Raw genomic sequence first — 27,746 nt, 5'->3', positions numbered from 1 at the left:
ATATTCAAGGTTATACGTGAATATTTATGAGATATGTATATACTCAAGGTTGAATACTGTTAGGTATGGGTGATTTCGGTTCGGTTCGGGATGAAATTTTCGAAGACCGATTCGGTTCGGTCCAAATATTTTCAAGACCAATCCCAACTGAAGTTGAGTTCGGTTCGGTTCGGGGTGGGATCGGTCCGGTTGGGGATTTCAGTCCGCACGAAATATTAAATTTCCATTTAATTTAAAGTGTGTGTGTATATATATATATGTAAAATATATTTATATTTTTATATATTTTTAATGTAAAAATATATTAAAAAAATAAAATATATAGTCGATCGGTTCGGTTTGGTTCGGTCTGGCAAAAAATCAAGGAAATCAAGACCAAACCAATTTTGGTTTGGTTCGGTTTGGTCTGGTCTGGCAAAATTCTGCCACCACCCCGATCGAAAACCAAACCGATCGGTTGGTTTTTTCGATTTTTTCCGATCTGTCGGGTTTTGTAACACCCATACTGTCAAGTTCAGGTTCGGCTCATCTGGAGAGAGAGAGAGAGAGAGAGAGAGAGAGAGAAGATCGTACCAAGTCGAGAACAATCTTTTAAAAATTGAACTAGGAGCTAGGAGGTACCCGGTCGCCGTACCTAGGGGCCTAGGCGTTTGTCTAGGCACCAGGCCAATTAATCGACCACTAGGTGGATTATGCGGGATTACACGGCTAGGTGAGGCTAGGCAAACAAGTAGGCATGTAGACGATGTGATTTTAAAAGAAAAACATGGGCTTCAATGTCGCGGTAATATAATACAAAGAGTTTTGGTCTATCTTACACGATCAAAAGTTCCCTAAATATTAGAACCCTACTCGTACTTGAACAAATCAACAATATCCCGTCTACCCATTTAGTTTGAACGTTGAACTTCGCATTATTACTTAATTTTCATGTTATTTAATGTTTTGCTCTACTTATGTTGTTATATTTGCTCTCAAAACTTGGAGAGCGATAGGAGAATATTTAAAAAAAATAAAAAACAAGAATATCCGCCTATGGTCTAGGTGCCAATTAATCGGCCTAGGCGCAATAAGCAATGCCTAGCCGCCCGACTATTGCGTACCGACTTTTAGAACCTTGGTTGAGAAATAAGAGAGCGAACGATGCTGGGGAAGTTAAAGACGGAGAGATTGATAGGTGCCAGAGAAGAGAGGAGGGGAGGAAACCGATCGGAGCTGTGGGAGAAAGGCCTATCTCCTTCCATGTTAGGGCTTTTTTCGCAGGTGTGGGAGGCATGGGAGGACAAGGGGGAAGGAGAAGTTCAAGGGCAAAATTTAGGGCTTTCTAAGACGGGTATACGCATCCAGAGATTTTTGTTGTGTATGTGCAGTAATTATTTTTCAACCATGTGACAGGCAATTTCCAAAAAATTAAAACATAAATCCGGCGTTACTTGCCCCATTAGTCACTGAAACGCGATTCCCCCAATAAAATATCCGATGATCTGGTCCTGGTCCCATAGATTATTGTATATTCCATCACGAAGAAATTTTTACAGATATTAACAGGGAAAAATAATAATAACAGGTAAAGCTAAACCTAGTCATACAAAATTGCCTAGCACAAGGAATAATGGTATATCCCTAAAAATGAGTTATCCTTCTTCCACCTACAGGAGAGGTGATTGGAACGTCAAACTTTAACCAGATCCTCCAGCAGCAGCTGCCTTGTCGTATTCCCCTTGCTCTTCTTTTGCAAACTCTTCAATTAGTTCACGCTGTCTCGGGCTCAAATTTCTGCAACAAAAATACCGCACTAATGATCAAGCTTTGTACCCTAACTTTGGTAGGCACAGAGAACACCTTCTAGATGTCCGGTAAAAGAGGAGGAACAAAACTATAAACAGGAAAATTGCCGACTTCCGCTTGAAAGCTCATCTTTATGGAGTCACTGCCCTTACCTCTAATGTGGCACCATCAGTAATCATAACTAAAGGGTAGTGCATTCGACATGAACCATACTAGTAAGAAAATGAGACGAGAAAGACAACATACACTGGAATACTGACGTTGAAGTGCACATATTGATCCCCGAAAGAGTAAGAGTTCCTTGTTTTAATCCCTGTAACCAAAAAAAAAATGTTAGTAGAGAATTTACCTTTTTTGTTGGAATATACGGTATAACTGAAAGATACAAAATCTCGGTACCCAGAACCAAAGAATTAGTAACATATTATATAATTAGTTGAATATTTTAATTCCACTAAATAGGGTGACACGAGCAATTCCATTTACGAGTGGTAAATATAATATGTATATCTGTGAAACTGTTTCCCTAATTGCCTATAAAAAATAAAAATAAAAAACTGTTTCCCTAATTGCCTATAAAAAATAAAAATAAAAAACTGTTTCCCTAATTGATGGGGTCAGTTTAACCATATCTAACCAGCTAGAATGTCTCTTATGAGGCCGTTCAAAAAAAGAATGTCTCTAATGGGGAGAGAAGGAAATCAGAAGAGAGAAATGAGGGGAACAAAGAAAGCGGAGGGAGAAAAGACGAGAGAAACAGAGAGTGAGATAAGCGAAGGGAGCACAAACGTTCTCCTTCATCTTTATGAGAAAAAGAGAACAAGTGGCGAGCGCTCGATGGTGACAACACATCGACTGCAGGCTGATTTCCAACATGCGACAGTAGCAAAAATGAACCCCTAATTAAGACATGCCATCCTCTTCGCATCTAAGAGCACAAGCAAGTAAAATTAATTCAGATAAAATAGCAGATAGTGTATCCTTTCACATGTCAGTTTTACCTTTTCTCTTCAAAACCACCTTCTGGCCAGGTTGGGTGCCTGAGCGGACCTGCAAACCAGCAACGAAAAATATTTTACCATTTGAGCATACGAACAGCAATACAAACAGACAAAATACTGAAAATTAGGTCAATAATAAAAAAACACACATTAAACGACAAACCTTAAGAACAACATCTCCCGTTAGAGTTGGGACCTGGATTGTTCCTCCTAAAATTGCCTGAAGAAGAAGAGATCCACGACATCCATCAATCAAACAAGGTATGTATATGAATATGGGATAAGAAACAGACAACTAATTGCGCAAAACCCATGAAAATCAGTACTGCTATATACCTTTGTTAGCATATTCATAACGACCATTGAAAGCTTTGAGGTATAAAATTAATCGTTTAGATAAGAGATAAAGGCCTACAAGTCCGTATATTTCATCATTGGGGTGCAAGTTATTCTTCCCAAACATGTAATGTGGCTCATGTGCGTCTTAAGTGATGGACACGCGTGTCCCCATAGTATCTGGAGGGTCTCAGTTCAGAATGTGATACCCTGACGACCTGACCCATAACCATTTCATTTACAATACGATAGAGTTCAATCATAATCATAAAATGCTTCAAAGCATAAAACTCCAAATTCTTCTTTTTGCTTCAAACAGGGATCATACAATAACTCCATTACCAGAGTTTCTCAGAATGGGAATGGGATTAAGGATGCAATTCTCCATTGAAGACACATAAACTTCCAATCACTCACTTCCTGTGCACTTAAGACACACATTGCTGAATTTTAATTTTGTGGTTCAGATAAGAGAACAGTAATTGCCTGAGCGATACTCAGCACAGCATCAACATGAATGTCCGCCCCTTCTCGTCTGAAAACAGGGTCTTCCCGGACCTGGAAAACAAATTAAGATTCAAATTCTCAGCAGTAAACCAAAAGACATAGGTATAACATATCATAGTAATAGTTCAAGTGTATTAGAAACTTATGTAAGGTACCTTGATAGTAACATAAAGATCACCAGGTTGATTTCCGTCAGGATCTGCTCCACCACTCCTATGCACCTTTAAAGTTTCATTGTCATCAACCCCTGCACATACTGACACTACTAAAAAAAAAACAAGAAGCAGACCTACATCCCACGACAATAAATTCCTCCTGCCCCTCCCAACCTCAAGGAGATCAAGGATGATAGAAGCAAACCCTAATTCGCCATGATGAACCCATGGACTGCCTACTAAGGGGCTACAAACGAGCCAAGCCGAGTCGAGCTTTAACTTGTTCAAGCTCGGCTCGGAAGATTTAGGGTAGGCTCGAGCTCGTGTCGAGCTGGTACTCTTTTGCTCGAGCTCGGTTCGCCACCACTCAGTCGGTAGCAAACTCGTGGACACTGGGTCGAGGTTCTGAAGGAGAGGAGAGCTTTCTTTTTATAGAGTACTCTTTGATTTCAATTCCTTGAGCAACCGATGTGGGACTAAGAAAAAGGAACTTTGCTTTACTGGTAGTCCCACATCGAAAGAGCAAAGGAAAAAAGACTTGGTGCTTTCCTATAAAGCCTTGTACTCCATCTTCTAGAGCTACTAACTCGTGCTGCACATGTGAATAACACACGTGGCTGATTTCCAAAGGGAGTTAGTAAAATTTTTCTGTGTATTGATATGTACTGATGTATGTATGTAACAATACATATTATATATGTGTATATAATATATATAGGCTCGCGAGCTTGCTTGAGCCGAGCTTTGGCAAACTCGAGCTCGGCTCGTTTATGATGCGAGCTGAAAATCTTAGCTCGAGCGCGTTTGTTTACATCACAAACCAAGCCGAGTCGAGCCATTCTTGAGCGGCTCTGTTCGTTTGTAGCCCTACTCCTAACTTATCTACAGCATCAAATTGGTCATAGGGGATCTCACACAAGTCATCTCCGTCCATATTCCATTACTCATAAGATCATCATTCACAAATTCATCAACCCCCAAAAGAGAAACCCATAAGTCCATAACTCATGCAACCAAATTCTTGGAGCTTCAGAAAAAATTGTATTAACGGCCTCTTTTCAACCACCAATAGAGTAATGTATTATAAGATCTTTTCATAGGCAAATTCGATGACAAGATCATAAGCTTCGTTGAGCTTAATCTCCTCCCATTGGGGTCACTAATTGTAGTGGGCCAAAAGACTCATGTCCAAATGATGTGGAAGAGAGAGCACAACAACAACAAAAAAGATAGCCAGGTCGCCACACTCCCCATCCGGATTCCAGCCAAACAAGCCCTTAAGCAGTCATCCGGCAGAGATCTCAGCCTAAGCAAGTTTAGAGCATGAGGGAATTCCTTAGTGTACAAGAGGGGAGTTCCTTCTTTTAGCCCATAGAGTGTTATCTATTTATAGGAAAGTAAAAGCCTTCTCTTAGAAGTTCAAGAACGATTTCTGAGATGGCACAATTTCTTAAGGAATGGTCCAATTTCCAAGAAGAAGTCTCCTCCAATTACTAAGACTTATATGCGTGATGCCAGATGGCGGAACAATTCCCGAGGGTAGGCCGTGTGGCCACTTGAGATTTTTTTGTGGGCCAGGCAAATTTTAGTGCCAAAGAACTTATGTGTCTAAACATTGGATCCTCTAATTCCCAAGTCCAATGGTACCAAGATACAGCCAAATAATTATATTTTCAAACAATATCCTTAACATTTCTGCACCAAATGGAAGTTATTAGCTTTCTTGTGAACATTATGGGGATATGTAAGTTATTCAAAGTAAACTCAACTACTCTGCTTGATGGATGAATGATGCACTAGACGCATCAGAGACATATTTCGTTCTTCATTACTGAAAGTGTCTGACTCATGTTTTACATATCTAGAAGAGTCAATTTGATTCTCCAAAAACTGATATTAAAGATTAGACAAATCTTTAGTTGTCAGCGATCTACTTGATGATTAGCAGAATTTGGGAGCCCTGCAATGAGGGAAACTCGCCACCACCGTTCTTCAACATTTAGAACTTAATGCATTGGCGAAAACCTAATAGATTCCTCATCCTACCTACCCTACAGCCGCCTAATTAATAGTGGGAAGAGATCTCTCAGACCGGCACCTCAAGCAAAACAGCACTGCAAAGTTCGGCATTGGACCCAATATAGCTTTGCACAACTTAAAAAATAAAGTTTCGTTAATCATAAAGTCGCCAAATTTAGAACATACAAATTAAGAGAAGCACTTTCCTCCCCCAAGGTTAAGAATAATTGCAGCAGTCACTCCAGAAAAATGAGAAATAACGAGCTAAACTAAGTTTGTTTAAATTGTCATACAACACTAGTTCATGAATATATGATGACCAAAACGGATGCAATCACAAGAAATCTAATAAAATAGCTCGAAAGTCCTAACTAAATTTAATTGCATAGTGAACATATGCATGTACTCTACTTTCCTCTTTGCCAATTCTTCACCTTCACAAGAGTCCAAGACTCATTCAATCTCAAGTAAAAATTGGGGTATTTTGGCATTTCTTAAACTTTTTTTTATTTCTTGCATAAAGAGTGTTTTAAGCTTCTTTACTAGAGCTCACACCAGCACTGACATAAACATAGGTGGTTTCAAATGCCAACAGATCCCAAGAAAGTATGTCTAGTTTTCCAATTTGTTCGTCAAACTAAAAACATAATCAAGTAAGTTAAAGTAACAGCATTACGAGCCTTTTCAAACTCAGACCATGGTACCATAGATATTCAAATTACCTGCCATGATATCCAGCTTGACTGTCTTTGGTCCTCTCACTATTTTCTCCCCATTGCAAGCCTTGCAGAAGTTCTGTATTCAAATCATAAAAAAATTTCCTACATGAGTGCATCAATTGAAGAGAATCTCCTTAATAATCCAATAATCAGGAATAAGATCAAAACAACAGATTCATATACACCCACCATTATACTTGCAAAGGCAACCTAAATTTAAGAGACACCCCGTAGAAAATGAAAGATGAGTGTCAAAATCCAATAGATGGTCTTTAATGATATGAATTAACATGCAACAAACCAGCTAAGAATCAGTGGATATACAAGTTGGTTTTGGCACAAAAATTGGCAAAGTAGGAAGCAGTCACAGATCCAGAGAACTTGAATTGGCAAAGTAGGAAGCAGTTACCAATCTAGAAAACTTGAGTTGGAGTTTATCTCTAACTGTGAAGTCAAATTGAAAATGTTGTTGATATCAACACACAATGAATTTATAACTGAAGTTCATAGAAACAACCAAACATATTAGGCCATTACTCCACAAAAAATCAACTATTAAAAAAAAAAATACAATACCACCCAGCAATCAGCATTGCATCATAACCTAACTCTCTTTCTTTATTCTACACTCAAAATCCTTAATGGGTAGACTTTCCGATATAAAAAATCCTTCAGAAGTTTGAACCTACAACCATTCCTATGGTACAGTTTTGTGTTTAACTTTTAAAAAAAAATTCAATTCACAGATACAATATTATTAACTCAATCACAACTAGTAAATACAACCCTAATGGACACAAGCATTGCTGAAGTGTTGAAATTGCTTCCAGCTGTAAAATTGTAGAAATTAGAAAAATGACATGCCAAGACGAGTGTCTGACACATGTCGGGAGTGTCCAACGAGGGTAGGTGTCCGACATGCATCCCCCAGCGGCGCACTGCCTTCTGAGAAGTGTATGTGCATCTAAACAAGTTCCAGTATCAAGCCCAAATACATGAGATACAAAACCACATAGTTCCTCAGAAATTCTACAGCATATTAACATCCAGCATGACTTCGGGACCTCTTAATTTATATCACTATGGAAAATATCAATTGATGTAAACGGAGATAAGCTCTAGCTATAAGAAAATCGAGAGCAAAGTAATGCTTTTAACATTTTGAGAGAGACTTAGCATTCAATTAATAATATAAAGTTGTACACCCATCACAAATGTCCAAAAGAGTTTTCCCACTTTTCCCACACCCCCCCCCCCCCCCCCCCCCCCCCCAAAAAAAAAAAAAAAAAAAGACAACAAAGAGACCACTATCATTTGACAATTTATCCCCTTGTTAAACCTATCCAACCCAAAATCGGTTGGCAATGAGTGGAGAGTCCGCGCAGGTTCACATGCTGTTTTATGGAGATGATAATAAACCGATGTTGGACAAGCTCTTACAATCACCACACATGCAAACCTCCGACTTGCACGGGGAGAGGTAATCAAATGGTCTATAACATGCGGATCGCAACAAAAGAATGTGCACTTAAGGAACAAAGGAGCAATCAACCATGTCTGAAAGCGTCCAAAAGCATAGCTATGATGATACATATAAACGTCCAACTCAAAACCAATCGGTAGTGAATTGAGAGGCTACCTAAGTTCATATATTAGTTGTGGCGAGTGGTACTTAACTGAAGTGACAAGCTCAACCCGAATTATGGAGAGCACACAAAAGATTCAGATTTACAAATAAAAACTGTCAACTCACCACAAAAACTGTGCGACACTAAGAACAAGTAACCTGCGCAATTCTGAATTCAATAATCTTAAGAACAGATAACATGTACAATATCTCATACCTTAACAATTTTCCCAGTTCCACGACAATAAGGACACGTAACCTGGTACCTTAATGGGCCAGTAACCTTGCTTATCTGAAATTCAACAGAAACCAAATCAATGGAACGAATCACTGGGTTATAACTTATAAAAGTCGACTAGGAACATGGCTGTAAGAAACAGACCGCGCCTGAGCCTTTACAGGTCCGGCAAGTTTCTGGTCTGGTTCCAGGAGGAACCCCTGCCCCACCTGAAGAATAAAAAAACATCAATTTCCGAAACAAGCTGTTGTACAATTCTAACCAAAATAACTAACACAATAAATATTTAATGACATACGACTAAAAAGAGCTACAATGTCTAGTTGATACTGAATACAGTTGAAGAAACCTCAAGATCAGAGAATAGTGCCATACCACAAGCTTCACAAGGCAATTCAGTTTGGAATGTCAGCGTTTTGGTGCATCCCTGGACTGCTTCCATAAAGGATAGCTCAACAGAAACCTAAGCAAGGTGGATAAAAAAAACTGGCAAGTTTTTCAATGAAAGAGTAAAAACAAACCACCAACACAGACGGATAAGGTAATAACCTTGATATCTTTTCCACCCAAGCCCCTATCAAAGAATGAATTGAAGATCTGATCTCCATTGCAGGGAGTGCCACAACATGCACACAAAGGGAGAATGAAGTTTAGTTAACAAGATATTATTTAGAAAGAAATGTGGACAACCCAAGACAAAAGAATTCTAAAGATCATTCCTCCAATAATGTTCGAATCTAATTCCAGAATACGTAAAAACACAAGGTTTGAAACTACGAAAAACGCCGAAGCCACAACTTTTGTAAAAAGTAAAGGCCCACATGGGGCAGAAAACCAGATAAAACACGAAGGGGATTGTAACTGCGACCAGAAAAAACTACTCTCAATACAGACATCAGATCCTCATCATCATTCTCCATTTTCATCCCCAAATTCTCCACCTGAGAAATAAAAGATTAAGATCATGCCTTTCTCCTCTTCCCAATGCCCTCCCAACAAGCAAACAAAAGTCTGTTACTCTGCTACTCTAGTAATGGCCCAAAACATCAAAACTATCGCAAAGCAGAAGCTGTAATTTATTTCACTTCATCCTTCCTAAACACAAGTTTTGCCTCGCGTGACTTGGTATGGTATGGTATGAGGTCTAATTATCAAGGTTATAGCAATAGATGTCTTCCCACAAGCCACATTCCACAAAAAGTACGCCAACTTTATCAGGACTGTAACCGACCGCATAGAAAAAACATTATGATAGGACTCCTAATCCAAACAAACCACAAGATAGAGGACACACCAGAAAGCATTGCGACTCCCATTGGTTACCAATTCTTACTCTGACATCATCAAAAATAGCATTATCAACGAACCCCTGTTGTTTCTAGGACCTTTCACACGCATGAAACGCACTTACATCCAAAGAAGCCCACTCATACAAAATGGTTCCATATACAACAGTCTCAACTGCCATCGAAATATTTTCCTATCGAACGCAAATCTTCACAGCCATTATCCAAACAATTCTTAATTAAATATCTCCAACCTCTTTGTTGAATCCACCTGCTATAATGAACTTGCACAGTACATACTAATCAACAACTGATATGAACTGAACTCCTGACAATTAAATAGTGGTACTATACCACCCTAAGGAAATTTTGTTGCAACTTCTCAAGTCTCCTGCCACAAACACTAGAATGGTGTGGGTGTAGTACCATCTTTTTACCAATTTTGTACATCCTAGGAATTTTTAAGACAATCAAGATGTGATTCAGGGTTAGTAGAACATATAATTCTTTTGTGGCTTACTCGTGGGCATCCTCTTCTTGTTCCTTCCCTAAGGTGCAACATTCCGCAGCCCTAGCGTTAGGCTATCAATTTCCAATTTCCTTATTGATTCTAAAAGGCCATAAAACAACAAAAATGAAGTGCATATAATAAGAAGGGCATCTAAAAATGTCCCCTTGGTCACACAAAATTGCTTTGCGACCATAGTAAAAGAAAAATTTTGACTTCGCAAACTCTAAACTCTAAAAGCTTCAATCAAGTGTGGTATCAAACTCAAATCACTTCAATTCAAGTAATACATCAAAATTAACTTCAAGATGTACTACACGGGATGTCTCCCATTATTAATGCCTTGTTCATTTCACGACTCGACTCAAAAAATATTTCTCAATTCAATCATTACTCTCATTTCTCTCTCTAACTTTTCAATCATTACTCTCATTTCTCTCTCTAACTTTTCAATCATTACTCTCATTTCTCACTCTCTCTCCACTCTTTACCTTTCTCTCCAATCATTTCTCTCTCCACTCATTATCCAAAAACACTACTCAAATCACAAACCAAACAAAGCATTAAGCATTCCAGTACCACTCATCCACAATAACTATCCTAAAAAAATTGATATCATAGAACAAGTGCAACACTTTCTGGTATCCCATGCAACTAGGCTTCACACTTACTGCAGGTGCACCAAATGACTGTACGCCACCCATAATTTCTGCATTCTGTCTCATACCAGGGACAATATTTTGCTCTTAAGTACCAATTTTCATAAGATAGTGTTCATATGCTCCCCCTTTGCCAATTTGGCATCCTCGCACAACTTTAAACCTAGTCCACCCCCCTTCATGGAGCCAACAAAACTGAAAAAATGTGTGTGTGTGTGTGTGTGAGAGAGAGAGAGAGAGAGAGAGAGAGAGAGAGAGAGAGCGAGCATGAACACAGGCCAGGTTAAAACAAGAGATTTCATACCCTGCACAAGGAACTGAACAAGAACTTTGTGGGAAAAGCACGTTGTCTTCCCAAAAGACATGATGCATTAAGTAATAATTATGAAGCTAGAGAAAAAATAAGCCAAAGAACTACAAGTACCATTGAGTATGCTCACTCTCTGCAAATGAAAGAAACTCAGCACCACAACAATTAAAGATTGAGCACATAAGCTGACAGTTACTGTGTGTTTTCTCAATAACTATGCCCCAGAAAGTGCAATTCTTTCCCTTTTCTATTATTCAAACAGGCGCAACTATTCTTCAAAATCAATATTTCAAAATTCTCAGCACCACAATGAGGATAAAAGAAATACAATATGTGGAGAGAAGCAACAAATTGATGCGGTCCTGTATCAGGAGAAACTTGAATAAAGATAATACTTACATTATCCCCATTGAAGATGTCAAATGGATTGAAACCAGGGCTCCATTGGCGACCATCCATTCCACTAGAATCCCCGCTTTCATAAGCTTCATGGCCAAGCTACATAATTTTGCATATAAGCAACGTAAGTGAACTAATAACTGAGAGAGAGAGAGAGAGAGAGAGAGAGAGAGAGAGGCAGGAAATTCACATAATCATTTAACAGTATCACTTACAAAGCTATTGTATCACAAAGCAAGCACCATGAGTTAAAATATAACACTGAGAAATACAGTGAGGTATGTAGTTTTTTGCTGGCATCTACTATGCTAGGTCAGCTCGTGCAAGATGTGAATGCAGAAACAAATGCTCTAACCACTTAAAGAGCGAACAAATTGACTATCTAAGCTCGAGCAATGAATCAATGGAGACATTTTGGATAATGCGGTTTATAGAATCAAATAAGTAGACTTAAGTAGAGGAGAAATTATATAGTAAAGTTACAAGATCAACAATGCTTTACATGAGAGAACGTTGGGAAACCAAGAAACAGCACCTTAATTAACGGACTATTTTCAGATGAGGATGATTAAAAGAATGTGTGGTAAGACCGGAAAAAAATAAACAGTTTAGAATAAACCAATTCGTCCAATGTAAGAGTAGAACCAAATGAGGATAAGTTGGTCTGGGAGATAACACCATATGATAGCTAGGTCATGCATAATAATGCCCAGCAGATGCCTTGATAAGAAAGAGTGACAGGATCACTGTCAATAGAAGCACAAAGAGAAGGGAATACCTAAATTGCCAGGGGACGCAATGGTCAAAAAGAATATATCGCTAAGCACATGGCCCCTAACAGAGTAGAATGGGAGGAAAGGTTGATGGAGCTAGTGCTTACAAATCGTGATACGTATCGTCTATCATTTTTTTCATTTTATGAACCGCATTGGAATACGTATTGTGTATTGTAAGATACGTTAACAAAACCTAATATACAATTAACAGCTAGTTATATGTAATTACAATCTTAAAATTTGCTCCATATATAAAATTAAGTTTTCAGAATGAAAATTTTCAAGTCTCCCAAGTGAAGTCTATCACATTGTCAGGGGAAGAGAAGAAGAGTCCTTATCCGATTCACGCAAAACGTGATCGAAATATGGTTTTGAGTTTTGGTTTGTTGAAAATGGTTTCAATCTCGCCATCATTAGATCGAACGATATAGAATGTGTTTGGTGTTCCGCTTCATAAAATATGATGACTTTCCCTCAATATGTAATCATAGGATCCATACCCAATCTGGATACGCAAATGCATCACAGGATACATCATCGCATTATAGGACCTCTATGCAAAAAGGATGTATTGTTTTTGGTAGGAGACAATAAGAATCGTAGAATATGCAGTGACAGACGCAGGATTTGTGTCTAGAAGGGGCCTGAATCACGTGTATTTTCATATCAATCATAAAAGTATGTATTGCTACTCGTGAGGTCCAAAAAAAAGATATGTATGTGCACAGCAACCGCTAAATACGGGAGACCGCTAAGGACTTGCAGTAGCTAATCACATAGAATTTTTAATAATTAACCTAAAAATTAGCATAATATGCGAGAGTATTCGGAATTGTGCACTTGCACCCCCTTGGGACCGCCCCTAAGAATACGTATCCCTTATCGTAGACCCAATCTCTATTGTGTAGAATAAAAGGCTTGGTTTTACTTTTCCAAGGATGTGACATAAGTGAGGATGCAACTTCAAAAGCAGCAATCACTGTGTTTGGTTCACAGTTTTGGAGTGAAATTTTTGAGTTAAAATGTAAAAACATGTGATTGGATGCCTCACCTCAAAGATAAGTGGGTCCCCCTTAACTCTCTTATACCAGTGGTCCAACGGAATATACATTAGAAGAAAAAAAAGTAATTGACAGTTTTCTATCTCAACGTTCCGGACAACCCAACCTTCATACTCTCTATCTTCAATTACTCGTTCCAACCCCCTCCTCATTTAACACAGCTCTATTCTCTCTCAGAGAGAAACTCACGCCTTTGTCCGCCTCTTCCCCAAGTCTCTCCCTTTTGCGAATCTCTCCTGTTCGTGGTTGAAATTTTTTGATCCAACTTCTCAAACATCTTCTCAAACCAAGTAGAAATCTTGACCTAGTTTGCAGGGTTTGCCTATATTATGAATGAGGAGGTGAACTGCCTTCTTGGGGACCCCAAACCGACACCAAATCCATCCACCACGGAGGACCCGACGAATTCCTCTTTGAGATGTGGCAAATGGCTTCTCCAGTCAACAAAGATTTGAAGATCTAGAGGTAAATCGGTTTTGTATTGGTCCCAAAGTTGTTAGGTTTCAAGCGGGTTTGGGTTTTCGATTTTTTTTTAGTTTCGATCGGGTTAGGGTTTTCGTCCTAATTTTTTTTGTTTTCAATCAGCTGTTTTTATGTTCGAAAAATCATGTGAAAGATCTCCTACTCCTTCGGCCAAATGTAGACTCTTGGGGTTCGAAAAAATTGGGGTTTGAAAAAAACTGATTTTTTGTGATTTTTCACAAGTAGAAAAATTTGGGGTTTGAAACTGATTTTTCTTTGATTTTCCTATTTCAAAGCAGAAAAATCACTTGCGTAGTTACTGTTTGTATACAACCCTGTTTATGTTTATGTACAACCCTATTTTCCTATTTCAAAGGAGAAGAATTGAACCCTAATATGGTCTATTTCAAAGCAGAAAAATCACACGCCTATTTATGGTCTATGTAGAAATTTATTCAGTGCCAAGTTTAGATTAACCTTGATATGGTCTGTGTTGATTGAATGTGCATGTTTCATTTGTTCATTATAGGGGACAAGCCCTTTGAAGTTAAACCACCTATGAGCCAACCATTGAAGAGGAAGCAAAGTTCCCCCCTTCCTACTCCTTCAGCCAACTCTTGTACCGGCAAAAACACCATTCAATTGGTAAAAGACTTACAAATCCCCTCTGTGTATCCCCCTTGGACCTTGGTAGCATTTTTTATTTCCGTAATATCTATTTTCCAATTGATTATTATGCAAACTTTTTTACCCAAATGTTAGGCCACCATGGACGGCACAAAAATTGATGTAGAGATGTGGAGTTATGCCAATGAGGAGATATTTCTCAAAATACTCCTTGAAGAAGCAAACAAAGAACAAAGTGTGAACACACGTGAGACGCACATTCAATCAACACTAATGGACTTCTATCCACAAAGAATTCACACGCCAGGTTCCTAGGATCGGGTATAGCATTACCAAAATGCAACAAAAGTTTGAACGCCTCAAAGCACTTACAGGTTATTCAAGCAGTTAAAAAAAGTTCATACGGGGTTGGGTTGGGATGTAGAGCTTCAAACTGTCACAGCTCCTGATGGAGTATGGGATGAAATAATTAAGGTATTAAAACCTAAGTGTTATATTAAATGGTTACTAATATTAGAAGCACCCCTTTTGCCCCGATATACTAACAAACATTTCCCATTACCTATATTCCATGTAGGCTAAGAATGAGAAACTCGCAATAAAGGCATTGATCATTTTGAGTTGTTGGATGAGCTTCTTCACAAGTCTATGGCTACCGGTGCCTTCGCACATTCTGCTAGCCTTGGTGCAGCCACTTCCGATGAAGAGCAAGCCATGCTTGGCCCGCCAAAGTCCGTTTGGGGGGGCGCAATAGCATGTATACGGACTCGCGAGAGAAGCGAAAATCTGACGAGAGTGGTGGGAGCGTTTCAAAACAAGTGAAGGGTGAGAAAATAAATGGTTATGAGAGCGTGGCACTTGTTAATGAAAGAAAGGCAGGGTACTATGTGGCTTTAACTATCAACGGTTAACCAACCGAAAATTTCACCATTGGTGAAACCATTGCTGCCCTTACCGAAATTCAGGGGATTGTTGGGGAAACACAATATTGGAAGGCATATGGCCTTATGATAGGTCCCGACGGACACTCTTGGAGGGACGGGTCCATGCAACTAACGCCATATGATAGGATTGGTTGGGTAGCACAACTAAAGTGACCGATTAGGAACAATAGACAATTAGGTGGTTGTGTAAGAAGGCCATTAATGGCCAATGCTTGTTTTTTTAACTTCTAATTTTCGAGTTATGGAACACTTTAGTTGGTTGAATTCTACTATTGATTTCTGTACCAAAAAACAGCTACTCCATGTTACTTATGCTGGTTTGCCTTACCTTTGATTTTGATTTACCTGGTTTGAGTTACTTATGTTGCCTATTATTATCATTGTTATGCTGCCTTACCTTTGAGTAACCTTTGATTTACCTGCCTCACATACTAGGCTGTAGTTCTAGCCACACATACAAGTTTTAAATTTATTAGACTTAGAATCATAGGACAGTGGATAATGAGGTAATGGATTTTTATAGGTAGTAGTATAAATAAGGAGGGAGTTGGATGAAGAGTGGATGGAGTAAAGGCATGCATGCTTATGTTTGTCCGTTTGGGCATGGACCTAGATCTCTTTGTGCAAGCTGCCTGTTTGTATTTGAATCCATTCGAACTAGTGTGGCCACATATATGTTATCTAACCATTGTATGCATCCAGCCTACACCCATGTCGTCCAGCGCAATTCCATGGCATAACGAGGATGAGGATGAAGCTGTTACCAGCGATGACGACGATTTACTTGATCTCGAATTTTTGGACTTAATGGAAGATGAAAAAGAAAAAATGCCACAACTAACCAGTAAAGTAAATTTACTAGTCAAGCGTACACATTTTTTGTTGGAAAGACACCCTCAAACCATAAAAGACGTTCTCAGTGTCGATGCATATACGTTCAGAGGGTTAGTGGCTGAACTTGTTGTTAGAGGACAACTACAATGGGATCATAAACGTCTTTGCGTAGAGGAGTCCTTGGCTATTTTCTTATACATATGTGGTCATTCCCAACGGCATCGATTGGCCGCTGATCGGTTCCAACGCTCCATGGCGACCGTAAGCGACCACTTCAAGTGGATGCATCGTGCTCTTTGCAACTTGGCACCACACATCATTCAACCACCTAACCTTCATGTAACGCCACCCAAAATATTAAACGACAATAGATATTACCCGTGGTTCCAGGTTATTTAAATAAATATACTTAAATTATTTCCTTCGCCAATAATTCCCGTGACCAAATTATGTCTTATTTTGTAATGATATTTGTAAAAGATTGTGTTAGGAGCTATAGATGGAACCCACAGAGAAGCTTGGGTACCGCGTCATAGACAAGTTGTGTATTGCGGGAGAAAGTCCACAATAATACAGAATGTTATGGCTGCTTGTTCTTTCAACATGAAGTTCACTTTTGTGTTGCCCGGTTGTGAAGGAAGCGCCCATGATGGACGTGTATTCCAATCAGCAATAATGACCCCGGGCTATAACTTTCCGCACCACCCACTCAGTACATAACAATAATTAACTTGTTTTCGGTTATAATCATTCAATATCGCACCTTAATAAATCTAACCTGCAACATTTTAGATAAGTACCATTTGGCGGATGCTAGATACACAAACATGCTGGGGTATTTAGCTCCTTATCGAGGAAGACATTACCATAGAGAGGAATTTAATGGGCATAATACGGTGTTCCGCACACCCATGGAGTTGTTCAACTACAAGCATTCGTCGTTGAGGAATGTGATAGAGCGATGCTTTGGAGTCCTGAAAGCAAGGTTCCCTATCCTTAAGCACATGCCGAGTTATAATGAAACCCGTCAACCTGGAATTGTAACGGCATGTTGTGTTATTCACAATTGGATAATAATGAACAGGGGGAGGGATGAATTTTTTGATGGGTTAAATGACAACGGACAATGGGAGGGTGGAAAGAACGAGGAAGGAAATGAGGCTAATGTGGGTCCGGTAGAGCCCTTCAACATGTCGCCGCAGAACACACAATTGATGGCACAAAGGCGAAATGAATTGGCGCATTGGATGTGGGAGTCTTATGATGATTGATCTTAATTTAACTTGTTTTACTATGAGACTATTTCATTTTGAAAGTACGTCTGTTTTTTAAGTTACATTGCCGACGTTGCATCACGAGTAGCTTAATTTGGGTATTGAATTATGTATGTTGAACTCTTGCAATTTGTGACCCATGTTGCGCTTTTTTTTATTTCGTTGAACATATTTGTGCCCTTAGGGGGTTAAATTGTTGGAACAAGAGTTAATTATTGTTGGGTACTCTTTATGGTGTACTGGAGTTGGTTTTTAAAACCTCATAGTTGGTTTTTTTTATAGTATACTAGAGTTGCATTCAAGGATTTCATTTTCGAGATTCTTAGACCACAATTATTTTTAGTAGCTTAATTTGTTTTAATGTTCATGTTGTGCCTACTGCCAAGTATTATTCTGTTTATATGTTCATATTTATCGTGGTAATGATTTAGCCGACCCCAAGTGATTGGAGCATAAGGCACGGTTTGGTTTGGTTTGGTTTGGTTCGGTTCGTGGGGAGGAATCCAGGCATCTACGATTCTTGGGCAACTTGTAGTGATCAGGTTAATAGGTTCCTAGGTGCTGTGCATAACAAATTTGCCTCATGGGATGAGGCATACAATGCTTGGTTGGCTTACACTAGCCAAGAAGAGCAGATGGTGCCACCTCCTGTTCTCTCGTCCTTACATGATGCGGCTGGGTCGTCATCGGAGTACACTCCTCCAAGCAGAGATTCCTTTCCGCTGTGGCTTATTCCTATGATGTTCTGTTTCATTGTGGTTGTTGCTAGTGTTATCTTTTACCTATTTTGATATTTGGACAAATGTGGTTTGTTGTGTACTCTTTAGTTGTCTCTTGGAACTTTAATTAATAATGGTTGATGTATTGAGATGTATGATTATGGAATTTGAGACAGGTTCTACTATTGGGATCAGAATTATTTTTAGGAAGTATCATTTTAAATTGTATTTGGCACCTCGAAAAAAATAGAGTAATATATAAAAATGAGTCATTCCATAAATAATTTTAAAAAGTATTTCAAAATGTAGCCAAGTTGTTAGTTCCTTTTTTCAATTCAAGTGGATTTTCAATTTACAAAAAGCAATAAAAAAATTTAAAGAAAATGTCATCCATAATCTTCTTTTTCTCATGGAATCTTCTATCTCACCAATTTTTTCTACTAATTCCTTATTTTGAGCTCCATATTACATAGGTTCTAAGAGCATATCCACAATGGCCTAACCAAAATTGGAAAACCAAAAGTTTGCACATCACCTTTTGGTTATCCATTTAAGAGATTGCTAAGGTTAGTAATGCAGAGATCCACATGGCAAAATCAAAATTGGATAACCAAAGCATGCCACATCACCTTTTCGAACTACAAAGATCTAACAACTATGAACATAGAAAATGGTTTTAAAAATAGTTTTCCAAAATAAAATTTGGCAAAAATAATATTTTTTAAAAAAAAGATTTTCAAACTGTTTTTTGAAAAATAATCTTTCAATAACAATTCTTTTGAAAAGAAAAAAAAGTTTGGGTTATGTGCAAAAACGGTTTTTGAAAAAAAATAATAATAATTCTTAAAAAAACAGCTTTTTATATTTAAAAAAAACAGTTTTTAAAACAATTTTTTCAAAACATTGTTGAGAGAGAGAGAGAGAGAGAGAGAGAGAGAGCGAGAGAAGATTTTTGTGTAATGATGAGTGTACTTGATTGAGAACTTGCGGGATTCACTAAATTTGGTTATTGGCAGAAGGTGGCTAGTTTTGGTTATCCAAGGGTTAAAATTTGGGAAAAATGACGGCCCAGGACGTATTATGATAATTAATACCCGCCAAGAACATGCTGAGAACATTTGTTAATGCTAAAAATGTCCTTGGCAGGTATTAATTATCAAAACACGTCATTGACAGTCATTTTCCCTAAAATTTGCTTAGTTGCTAACGTTATACACAATGGCATAATAAAAAATAATAGGTTTCTAAAGTTAATAATGTTGGTTCAAAATATGGCTCACAATAGTATAATCAAACTTAGAAACCTCCTTAGAAATAATCAAATTTTGAGCTTTGAATAACCAAAACTAGCAATCTTTTGCCAATAATAAAATTTAGAGAACCCCACATATTCTCAATCAAATACAGCTACCATTACACAAAAACGGTCTCTCCCTTCCTTTTCTCTCTCTCCCTCTCTCTCGACAATGTTTTCAAAAAAAAATCTTTTACTAAAAACTATTTTTTTTCCCCAAAAATTGTTTTTTCAACAGTTTATAAACACAAAAAAAAAACTGTTCTTTTTTTTAAAATTTGTTTTGTTTTTAAAGCTGTTTTTTTCAAAACCTTTTCTTATATAAAAACTATTTTTTCAAAAACTATAGTGTGAGAGCCCATCTTGGGCAAGTCAATCCCACATCAGAAAGGCTAGAAAAGTTTAATTGGAATATAAGATAATGTCGACCAGCTACTATTAACCTGAGGTTAACTTTTTGAGCCACGATGTTAGGCTAAGGGTTAGCACATCAGCTGGGGCGAGTCGTTACATGTAGTTGCACAAAAACTATTTTTTTCCAAAAAAAAATTCAATTTTTTTTATATTTCTAATAAATAGTTTTTATTAGTTCCAAACCTAGTTTTAGAAAAACCATTTTCTATGTTCACAGTTTTTAGTTTTTTGTAGTTTGAAAAGGTGATGTGGCAAGTTTTGGATATTCAATCGAACCTCTACATTGTTAACCTTAGCAATCTCTTAAATGGATAATCAAAAGTTGATGTGGCAACTTTTGGCTATTCATTTTTTATTATGTCATTGTGGATTACCCTAAGAGGTCGCTAAGTTTGGTTATTCCAATGTGAGCACTTTTTTGAACAAACATTTCTAACCTTACCAACATTTGAGTTTTGGTTAGGCCATTGTGGATGCTCAAGTCTTTCTTGCTAGAAAGAGAAGAAATCTTGTATAAGATCAAAGTTATAGGTTCTCTACTTCTTAACTAATCACAGCTTATGTCCAACCCAATTCAAGCCATCAAGGCTATATCTTTCAAGTTATATCTAAATATGCAAGCATAGATTTTACCAAACCAATTTAAATAGTAACACATAGCATTGTGTTGAGTAGGATTTCACAAGCAAATAAAAAGTGCGATTCGACATAAAGTCAACTACAGGGCCTTCAGACATATTTGATCAATGCCTAGGCATAACTACATCAAGTCATCAGGAAACCCTCCATAAAATATTGATAAGAGTCAAATAGCAACCAAATTTTTGTAGACATATCCAATCACTTCATATTTGATCAAACGCCTAGGCATAACTACATCAAGCCACCGGGAAACCCTCCATAAAATATTGATAAGAGTCAACTAGCAACCAAATTTTTGTAGACATATCCAATCACTTTGGATGCAAGTTGCAAACAGAGGATGAATTGGCTTCCATGGTGTTCTTGCATCAATTGGTGTCAGTTCAATCCGGAGGGGTGGTTCAAGGAGGTAAACATGGACTAGAGGAGCTGCATGCAAAGGAGGAGATGCTACCGTTGAAGACGTGTATGTGTGAGAGGATGCTGGACAAGTGGGGGAGAGGTTTCAAAGGATAGAGGCAGCAGGCCAGAGGGCATTATGGGCATTGGTTGCTGCATTGTCATTTCTCGTGGCTGCTCTAGTCCCTACAATTCAGCCTAACCACCGTTATCCTAACCAACATCCTGAGGAGTATGAGGTTATGGAGGTCCGGAGGAAGATGGTGATGATGTCAAAGAAGAGAATGGTTGCCCAATCGCTGTGAATATGGCACAAAGGGGAGGACCCATGGTGCAAGGAGATTCTACACGATGGGAGTCAGGCTTCAAAAGTGACACATCGATAGTCAAAGGTTGTGCGCATCCGGAAGGATTTTTGTATTCGCTTTTTGTGATGGAAAATGTCACGGTTGATTCCAGATCCATATGTGAAATGGAATAAATTGCCTGTTTATGATGAAGGATCTGTGGGAGAAATAATAGTTGGAGCAAGTTTCGAGCTCGTATCGAATGAGAATTTGAGTAATGGCGTCTCTCTTTTTCCGGTTGAGATGGAAAAGGAAATTATCCAAGTATTTTTTCAACCTGCGCACGAAGTGGCAGGTTTGAAAGTCGACGTTTTTGACCATCGGTGACGGACAGGAAATTGTTCATCTGGTTTTCGAAGACTTTTCAAATTTCAGATTTGAGAAACTCAATTGAAGTACAAGATTGACGTGGACACATGAAGGCGAATCAAGTTACTTCAAGCTTTAAACTTGAGAACGAATTTTCTCAAGCCGAGGAGAATGATGCACATGGGGTTTTCGAGAGGTATTATTTAAATTAGAAAAATAGTATATTTAAATTTTTATAATATTAGGAGTTCTGAAACTTTAGAAATATGTATTTTAGAGTATTTAGTTTCCTAATTTTGTTTATTTAGCTTCATTTTAATATTTGCTTGGTCGAGAAGAATCTGTTTAATCAAAAATTTCTTTTGCCATGCTGCTTTGTTTTGGTATGTTTCTAGAATTCTCAAAGTGTCATAAGTAGGTATTAGTCATATTTTTATTGTTGGTGATTAGATATTTTTCTCGATTGGGTATTGCCTTTTTGTTATTTGTTTCCTAGTATGCTCTGGTCTTAGTAGCCTATAAATAAGCATTGTAAGCCTTAGGGCAATTCGGTTGAGTTTTGACTAAGAAGAAAACATGAAGCTTTTTCTATACTGTGAGTTGTGAGATTGCTTTCGTGTTGTTCTTGCTTTTTCAATACTTGCATCACACAATCCCTCTAGGATGTCAAAATGCCTTGAGTCATGATTGCTTTTCATAGGCACAACTACTTTAGGACTTCAAGACTGACACTTCTTGTGAATTATTGTTGTACCTAAATGACTCGTCACCTCTTTCTGTCACCTACGGCGAGAGAGAGATGGGGGAATAACTAAAACCTACCGTGCTTTTTTCCCTACATAGATCAAAGATCTTTCTATCATGAATCCACTCAATAATGACCTTAAAACATGTTTTCTTCACCACAAACCTTGTCTGTAAGAAAGTCGCCATTGCGCACGGGGGTTGAGGCAAGGAGCTTCGTGGATTGCTATTGGACCAAAAGAAGTTAATTGAGGTAGAGCCACAAGGAGAGGGGACGAAGTGAGATGAAATTTTGTTCAGTACATTGGCTAAAGGCTAGTAATTCCTAAAGTTGTGGTGATGTACTTCTGATTCATTAGTGAATATAGCTAGTTGGGTGGTCTGTGATTTTTGTCCTTGAGATAAACTGTCTACATCATGCTTCGAGTCTTATATGCCCACACAGTTGGTCTCAAGCCCAGACAAAGGAGGAAGGTTGTGTTAGGAAGCTAACAACCAGCACGTGAAACCCCATTAGATCATTATGACATGAATTAGCCCTACCACAAATGATTGAGACTTAAGGCTTGGTTTGCTTTGCATTGCTTGGTTTAGAGTTTCCACATAAAATCCTTTTGTACTTGTCTCCTATGGGTTAAGTGTTAGCTAATTTTTAGAGAACTAACGGATTTAAAATTGGTTGGTAATTTTATTAGTCCGATTGATCCTGATGAGCGGGGGAAGTGAACTGACAGTTGACTACTCTTAGCGAGAGAGGGACTGTTTAAAGTTCACTATCTACCTGCTCTTTAGCCCAAGGTAATAGGCTCAGGCCCTTGGGCTTCTTTTATAAGCCCGGTAGGTATGTTCCGTTCTGTAGTCGAACACTTAGTGAGATGGAGAGACTCAATCAACGTGTCTGAGGTCTAGGTGCGAAGGGAGAAATTCTTGTTTGTAGATGCTTAGGTGAAACAATCTGTTGAGGATTTGCCTATCCACCCCCATCTGGCGCATCCTGCCATCCCATAACGATTCCAGCTTTCGAAGGCTATAAACTTGTTGCATTCCAAAGACTTGTTTCAATACAAAATAAAGTAGTTACTTAAATAGGTGCATGTGAGGGAACTAACTCACATAATCCCACGGTGACCATTCCATAAACTAGAACCTCAAATTTTAAAAAGCGAAGACACAAATTAATTCCTTGAGGTTGATTACAGTAAGTAAATAAGCTATTTAATTTATCCCTCACCATAGGTCATCTTACGTGCAAACTGTGCAAAGCCTGGGAACACAGGTTCTCAACAAGAAGTAGCACGTATAGAGGGCTAGATCAGGCTTGCAGAAGACCTAAACCATGCTCCTACTATGCTAGTCCTATAAACTGAAGTAGTAGAGTTTACCCCTTAGAAAAAGATTCCGGGGGGGATCAAAGCGGGAAGAGACCCCCCTTTTTAAATACGTAAGAGAAGGGTACACAAAAGCAAATTGCAAGGAATACATATACTGGGTTCATGGAACAACACTTCCGAAAACCTCGAAGCAACTATTGTTCTCGAATTGGAAGGATATACGAAAATATATATCATGATACCTGGTCATACTGTGCACGTTTTTCATCGTCTTTCAAAACCTACAACAAGTACGTACAAAAGAAATTTTAGTGCATTACATGGATTGACATCAATCTCCCATCACTGCAAACTTACTGAACTTGCCAGTACCTCATATGCCTTTTGGACTTCTTGAAATTTCTTTTCAGCTTCAGGATCATTTTTATTTGTATCTGGATGCAATTGCTTTGCAAGCTGGAGAACGAATATAATGTGTTTAGAGAATAAATTAATTGCAAACCAACCTAATTTAGAACTCCTTTAGGGTGAACGGTTACGTTCATATGATAAATAAAAGAAGGTAGCATATATGAAGATTTTCGAACATGACTTGTGAGAGCATGAGATGAGCAAGAACTTACCCCATAATAAGCTTTCTTAATTTCAGATGCAGTAGCGTTCTTACTCACACCAAGTGTGTCATAATAATCTCTTGCAGCCTTAAATGCTGATCATGACAAGTTAATTCAAAGTAAAACTAACGTATACATCATCCTCCCATATAAAGTCCAAAAAGAAATAAAAAAAGAGATTGAAATAACATGATGTACGCACAATAGATAACACAAATCAAACTGGTAAATCATTGTTCTAACTTCTACCTACATTATATGCAACCAAACAACTGACAAAGGGGAATAGTTTTCAGAAAGATACATAAAACAGAGTCTAAATTCCAAATTTCCTTCTCTTAAAGTTTCAGACATCAATTGTTCAGTATAAAACTGCTTTGAGTCTCCATTATAGTGTCCTAGCTGGGAAAACTTAAAAAGACCAACAGTCCAATGAGCTTCGTAAAGTTCAGCAGAGCCCGAAACAGCTCAAAACCATACGATTTCCTCACTAAACGAAACAACATAAAGAAAGTACCGGTGCCATGAATCGATCTTGAAGTGCCTGCCCCCAAAACGGATTTGAATACTCCAAGCGGCAACCATCTTCTATTGTTAACTGCTTTTTTCCAAAGAACAAGAATCAACACAAAACCTAACATAAACGAAAAAGCCCAAGCACCTTCGCTAGGATTCCAATTTCAATGTCACAAGAAAAGCAGAAAGGTACAAACAACCATCAAATACCATTTACAGAATTAAAACTAGCAGGAACCCTAGGTTGATTGTAGAACGCCGAGCTGTATGTCCTATAGCCCCTTTCCAAAAACGACTCATATACCTGCAGTAATTGATCAGGAGTGAGTATTCACACAGAGTCAGACACAGATACCGCAAAAAGAGATATTTTTGTGCATACATATACTATATATGCGCACATATATATATATATATATATATATATATATATATATATATATATATAGAGAGAGAGAGAGAGAGAGAGAGAGAGAGAAGTGCGTACGGCAATTGGGGAAGCACAGAGGGGATTGAGAGAGAGTGAGCGTCGAGCAAGGAGAACAAGTCTAACGCCGTTTGAGCGGGCCATCGGAGCGCTATTTTGCGGATGTTTACGACAAGGATCGATTAGGAGAAAAGTAGAGACGTTGTTGGGGTGGTTGATTGTATTGAATGGGTTTCCAAATTCCTTAAACCCTAGAAAACCCCTAAAAATGAATTCTTTCACGCGGTGGCGTCCAATACCGTCCTAGACCGCATAATAACGGATGCCGCCCGTAGCAGCGCGGCCAGCGGCGTCGAGACGAGCAGGCAGGACCACAACCGGAGTAACCTTCATTGCCTAATTCATTCGTTTTATTCTCATTATTTTTAGGGTTTCTGTTTTTTGGGTTTTTCTCGAGGAAATCTTTTCCCACCTTCACTTTCTCGGAAGCCAAACACGTGTGAGGACAACGGGATGGTTTCGAACGAAGTTACCTTCGCTTTGGGCTAAAACGACAAGGGAACTCCCTCATCTACCACTCTCTATCGCTGACTCCGCCCTAAACTTTAAAATTGGACAAAGTAACCCCGTAATCTACTAGTGCAATTTTGTTCACCCTCCTTCTTATTAATTGAAATGATATAGATTTCACCTTTACAATGCATTTTTTGATAAGTATGATATCATTTTGTGATGGAATCTACACAATTTCAACTTATAGAAATGAGGATAATGTTCAGTCTCTTTTAAGGAGGTAAACAAAATTAAATTCATAATCTACAGTACATGTTAGTCGGTTTCAATTGTTTTGTTAAATTGACCCTTTCATTGATGTCGTGCTTCTAGGCCAAATGTTAAGGTTTGGACATTCTTGACATTCCTTTTTGGACAATACTAACATCAACAACATACAACATTTCTAAACCGCTCTCTTTGAGGACTTCAACCGCAGGTGCAAACCCTGGAAGAAGATTATGGGGTCATATGAACTTCAAAGTAATTTAGGTTTATAGCTAAATCATTTGATCACAAAATTTTTGAAAGAGTATATCTATGTGTTTCTTCTAGAATTGTCTCTCGAGTTACCTCTTTTGCGCAGTATTAAGCATTGTGTTGATTTGGTGCCCAATGCGGTTCTTTCTAACAAGCTTTCCTATTGAATATCTCCAAGAGAGAGGGCAAACTTCAAATACTAAGTTGAGGAGCTTCTAGACAAAGACTAGTTGACCCTAAAAATGATGGGACTTGGAGGATGTCCGTTGATAGAAGGGCCATTCATTATCTCAAGTTATAGTTTGCCAATTCCAAGTTGGATTACATGCTAGATTGCCTTTCTGATTCGAAGGTCTTCTCCAATGTCAATCTTAGAAGTGGATATCATCAAATTTGAATCTGCCCAAGGGTTGAATAGAAACGGCTTTCAAAACTCTTTAAGCCCTATTTGAGTGGTTTTGTGATGCCTTTTGGTCTTATCAATGCTCTTAGCACTTTTATGATGGTAATGACTCAAATGGTTCAAGCTCTTTTTAGGCATATATGTGGTTGTATACTTCGATGATATCTCAGCATATAGTTGGTGTCTTGAGATCATTCATCTCATTTTCAACTTGCCTTTAAAATTTTTGGAGAGAAAAATTAAATGGCAACTTGAAGAAGTTTAGCTTTGCCATTGACAAAGTTATTTTCTTGGGCTATGTTGTATCGTCTAAGGGAGTCCTTATGGACAAAGATAAGATTAAAACAATTGTGGAATAGCAACTCCTTGTATATGTGTACAAGAAGCAATGAGCTTTCATTGCTTAGTGGAGTTAACTTTTTTTTTTATCTTCGGTCTCTACAATTTTAGTAGTATTGCAAGTCATCTTTCAAATTGCCCCAAGCAAATGGCTTTTGAATGGACTCAAGAAGCGGATGAGAGTTTCAAGTTGTTCCAAAAAGGGCTTACAGAGGCTCTTATCTTTATGCTGCCCAATTTCAATAAAACTTTTGAACTTGATTATGATGCATTAAAAGTGGGAGTTGGTTGAGTCCTAACCCAAGGAGGTCAAACTATTCCCTTCTTCAGCGAAAACTTGAATGATGCTTAAGCTTAAATAATCTACTTATAATTTGAAGTTTTATACCATAATAATAAAAGTCAAAACTATTATCTTGCATACAAGGAGTTTGCTCTCAGTACCGATCGTGAAGCTCTCGAGTACATCAATACCCAACGCTACTTCAATAAGCAGCATAACAAATGGGTGGCATAACTGCAACTATTCACACTCTCTTTGAAGCACAAATTGGAAACTCTCGACATAGTGGCCTAGGCAGTGATACCCCATACTATTTGGTGATTCATAAAAATCTTTAAGTCATATGAGCCTCCAAAATCTTTAGAAGGGATGGAGAGAGGGGAATGGTGTTGGTGGCACTAGT

General features: G+C 38.2%; 1 protein-coding gene and 1 long non-coding RNA gene across 3 annotated transcripts; both read right to left on the bottom strand.

Annotated features, from left to right (window-relative positions):
* Positions 1–1,410: 1,410 nt before the first annotated feature.
* On the bottom strand, positions 1,411–25,787 carry LOC131310345 (chaperone protein dnaJ GFA2, mitochondrial-like). Of its 2 annotated transcripts, none has more exons than XM_058337417.1 (18): positions 25,347–25,787; positions 25,070–25,163; positions 24,861–24,941; positions 24,353–24,438; positions 24,102–24,185; positions 23,972–24,010; positions 11,553–11,651; positions 8,940–8,987; positions 8,766–8,853; positions 8,535–8,599; positions 8,370–8,444; positions 6,529–6,601; positions 3,788–3,879; positions 3,612–3,683; positions 2,953–3,009; positions 2,790–2,838; positions 2,035–2,101; positions 1,411–1,776 (listed from the first exon to the last, which is right to left on the bottom strand). In XM_058337417.1, the coding sequence occupies exons 1-18, from the start codon at positions 25,428–25,430 to the stop codon at positions 1,680–1,682; spliced, it is 1,350 nt and encodes a 449-aa protein (XP_058193400.1). In that variant the 5' UTR covers positions 25,431–25,787; the 3' UTR covers positions 1,411–1,679. The 2 variants fall into 2 exon arrangements, with proteins under 2 accessions (XP_058193400.1, XP_058193334.1); XM_058337351.1 differs by having other exon boundaries at positions 24,861–24,944; positions 25,347–25,751.
* On the bottom strand, positions 10,124–11,546 carry LOC131310472 (uncharacterized). The gene is made up of 2 exons (XR_009195223.1): positions 10,658–11,546; positions 10,124–10,619 (listed from the first exon to the last, which is right to left on the bottom strand). It is a non-coding gene; the product is annotated as an uncharacterized LOC131310472 (long non-coding RNA).
* Positions 25,788–27,746: the final 1,959 nt, after the last annotated feature.

The sequence above is a fragment of the Rhododendron vialii genome, chromosome 1a (genome assembly GCF_030253575.1).
Source record: "Rhododendron vialii isolate Sample 1 chromosome 1a, ASM3025357v1".
In the NCBI taxonomy this organism is placed as follows: domain Eukaryota; kingdom Viridiplantae; phylum Streptophyta; class Magnoliopsida; order Ericales; family Ericaceae; genus Rhododendron; species Rhododendron vialii.
Note: the sequence above shows the minus strand (reverse complement) of the source record. Positions and strands in the feature narration are given on the sequence as shown.

What these genes read in the sequence shown, in the direction of transcription:
- LOC131310345 (XM_058337351.1), bottom strand. Translation starts at nt 25,430, where the DNA reads ATGGCCCGCTCAAACGGCGTTAGACTTGTTCTCCTTGCTCGACGCTCA. An exon ending in CAAGCTGGATATCATGGCAG is followed by an intron (nt 3,880 to 6,528) that starts GTAATTTGAATA and finishes CAGTATGTGCAG; the next exon opens with GGGTTGATGACAATGAAACT. An exon ending in CGGGAGATGTTGTTCTTAAG is followed by an intron (nt 2,839 to 2,952) that starts GTTTGTCGTTTA and finishes GCTGGTTTGCAG; the next exon opens with GTCCGCTCAGGCACCCAACC.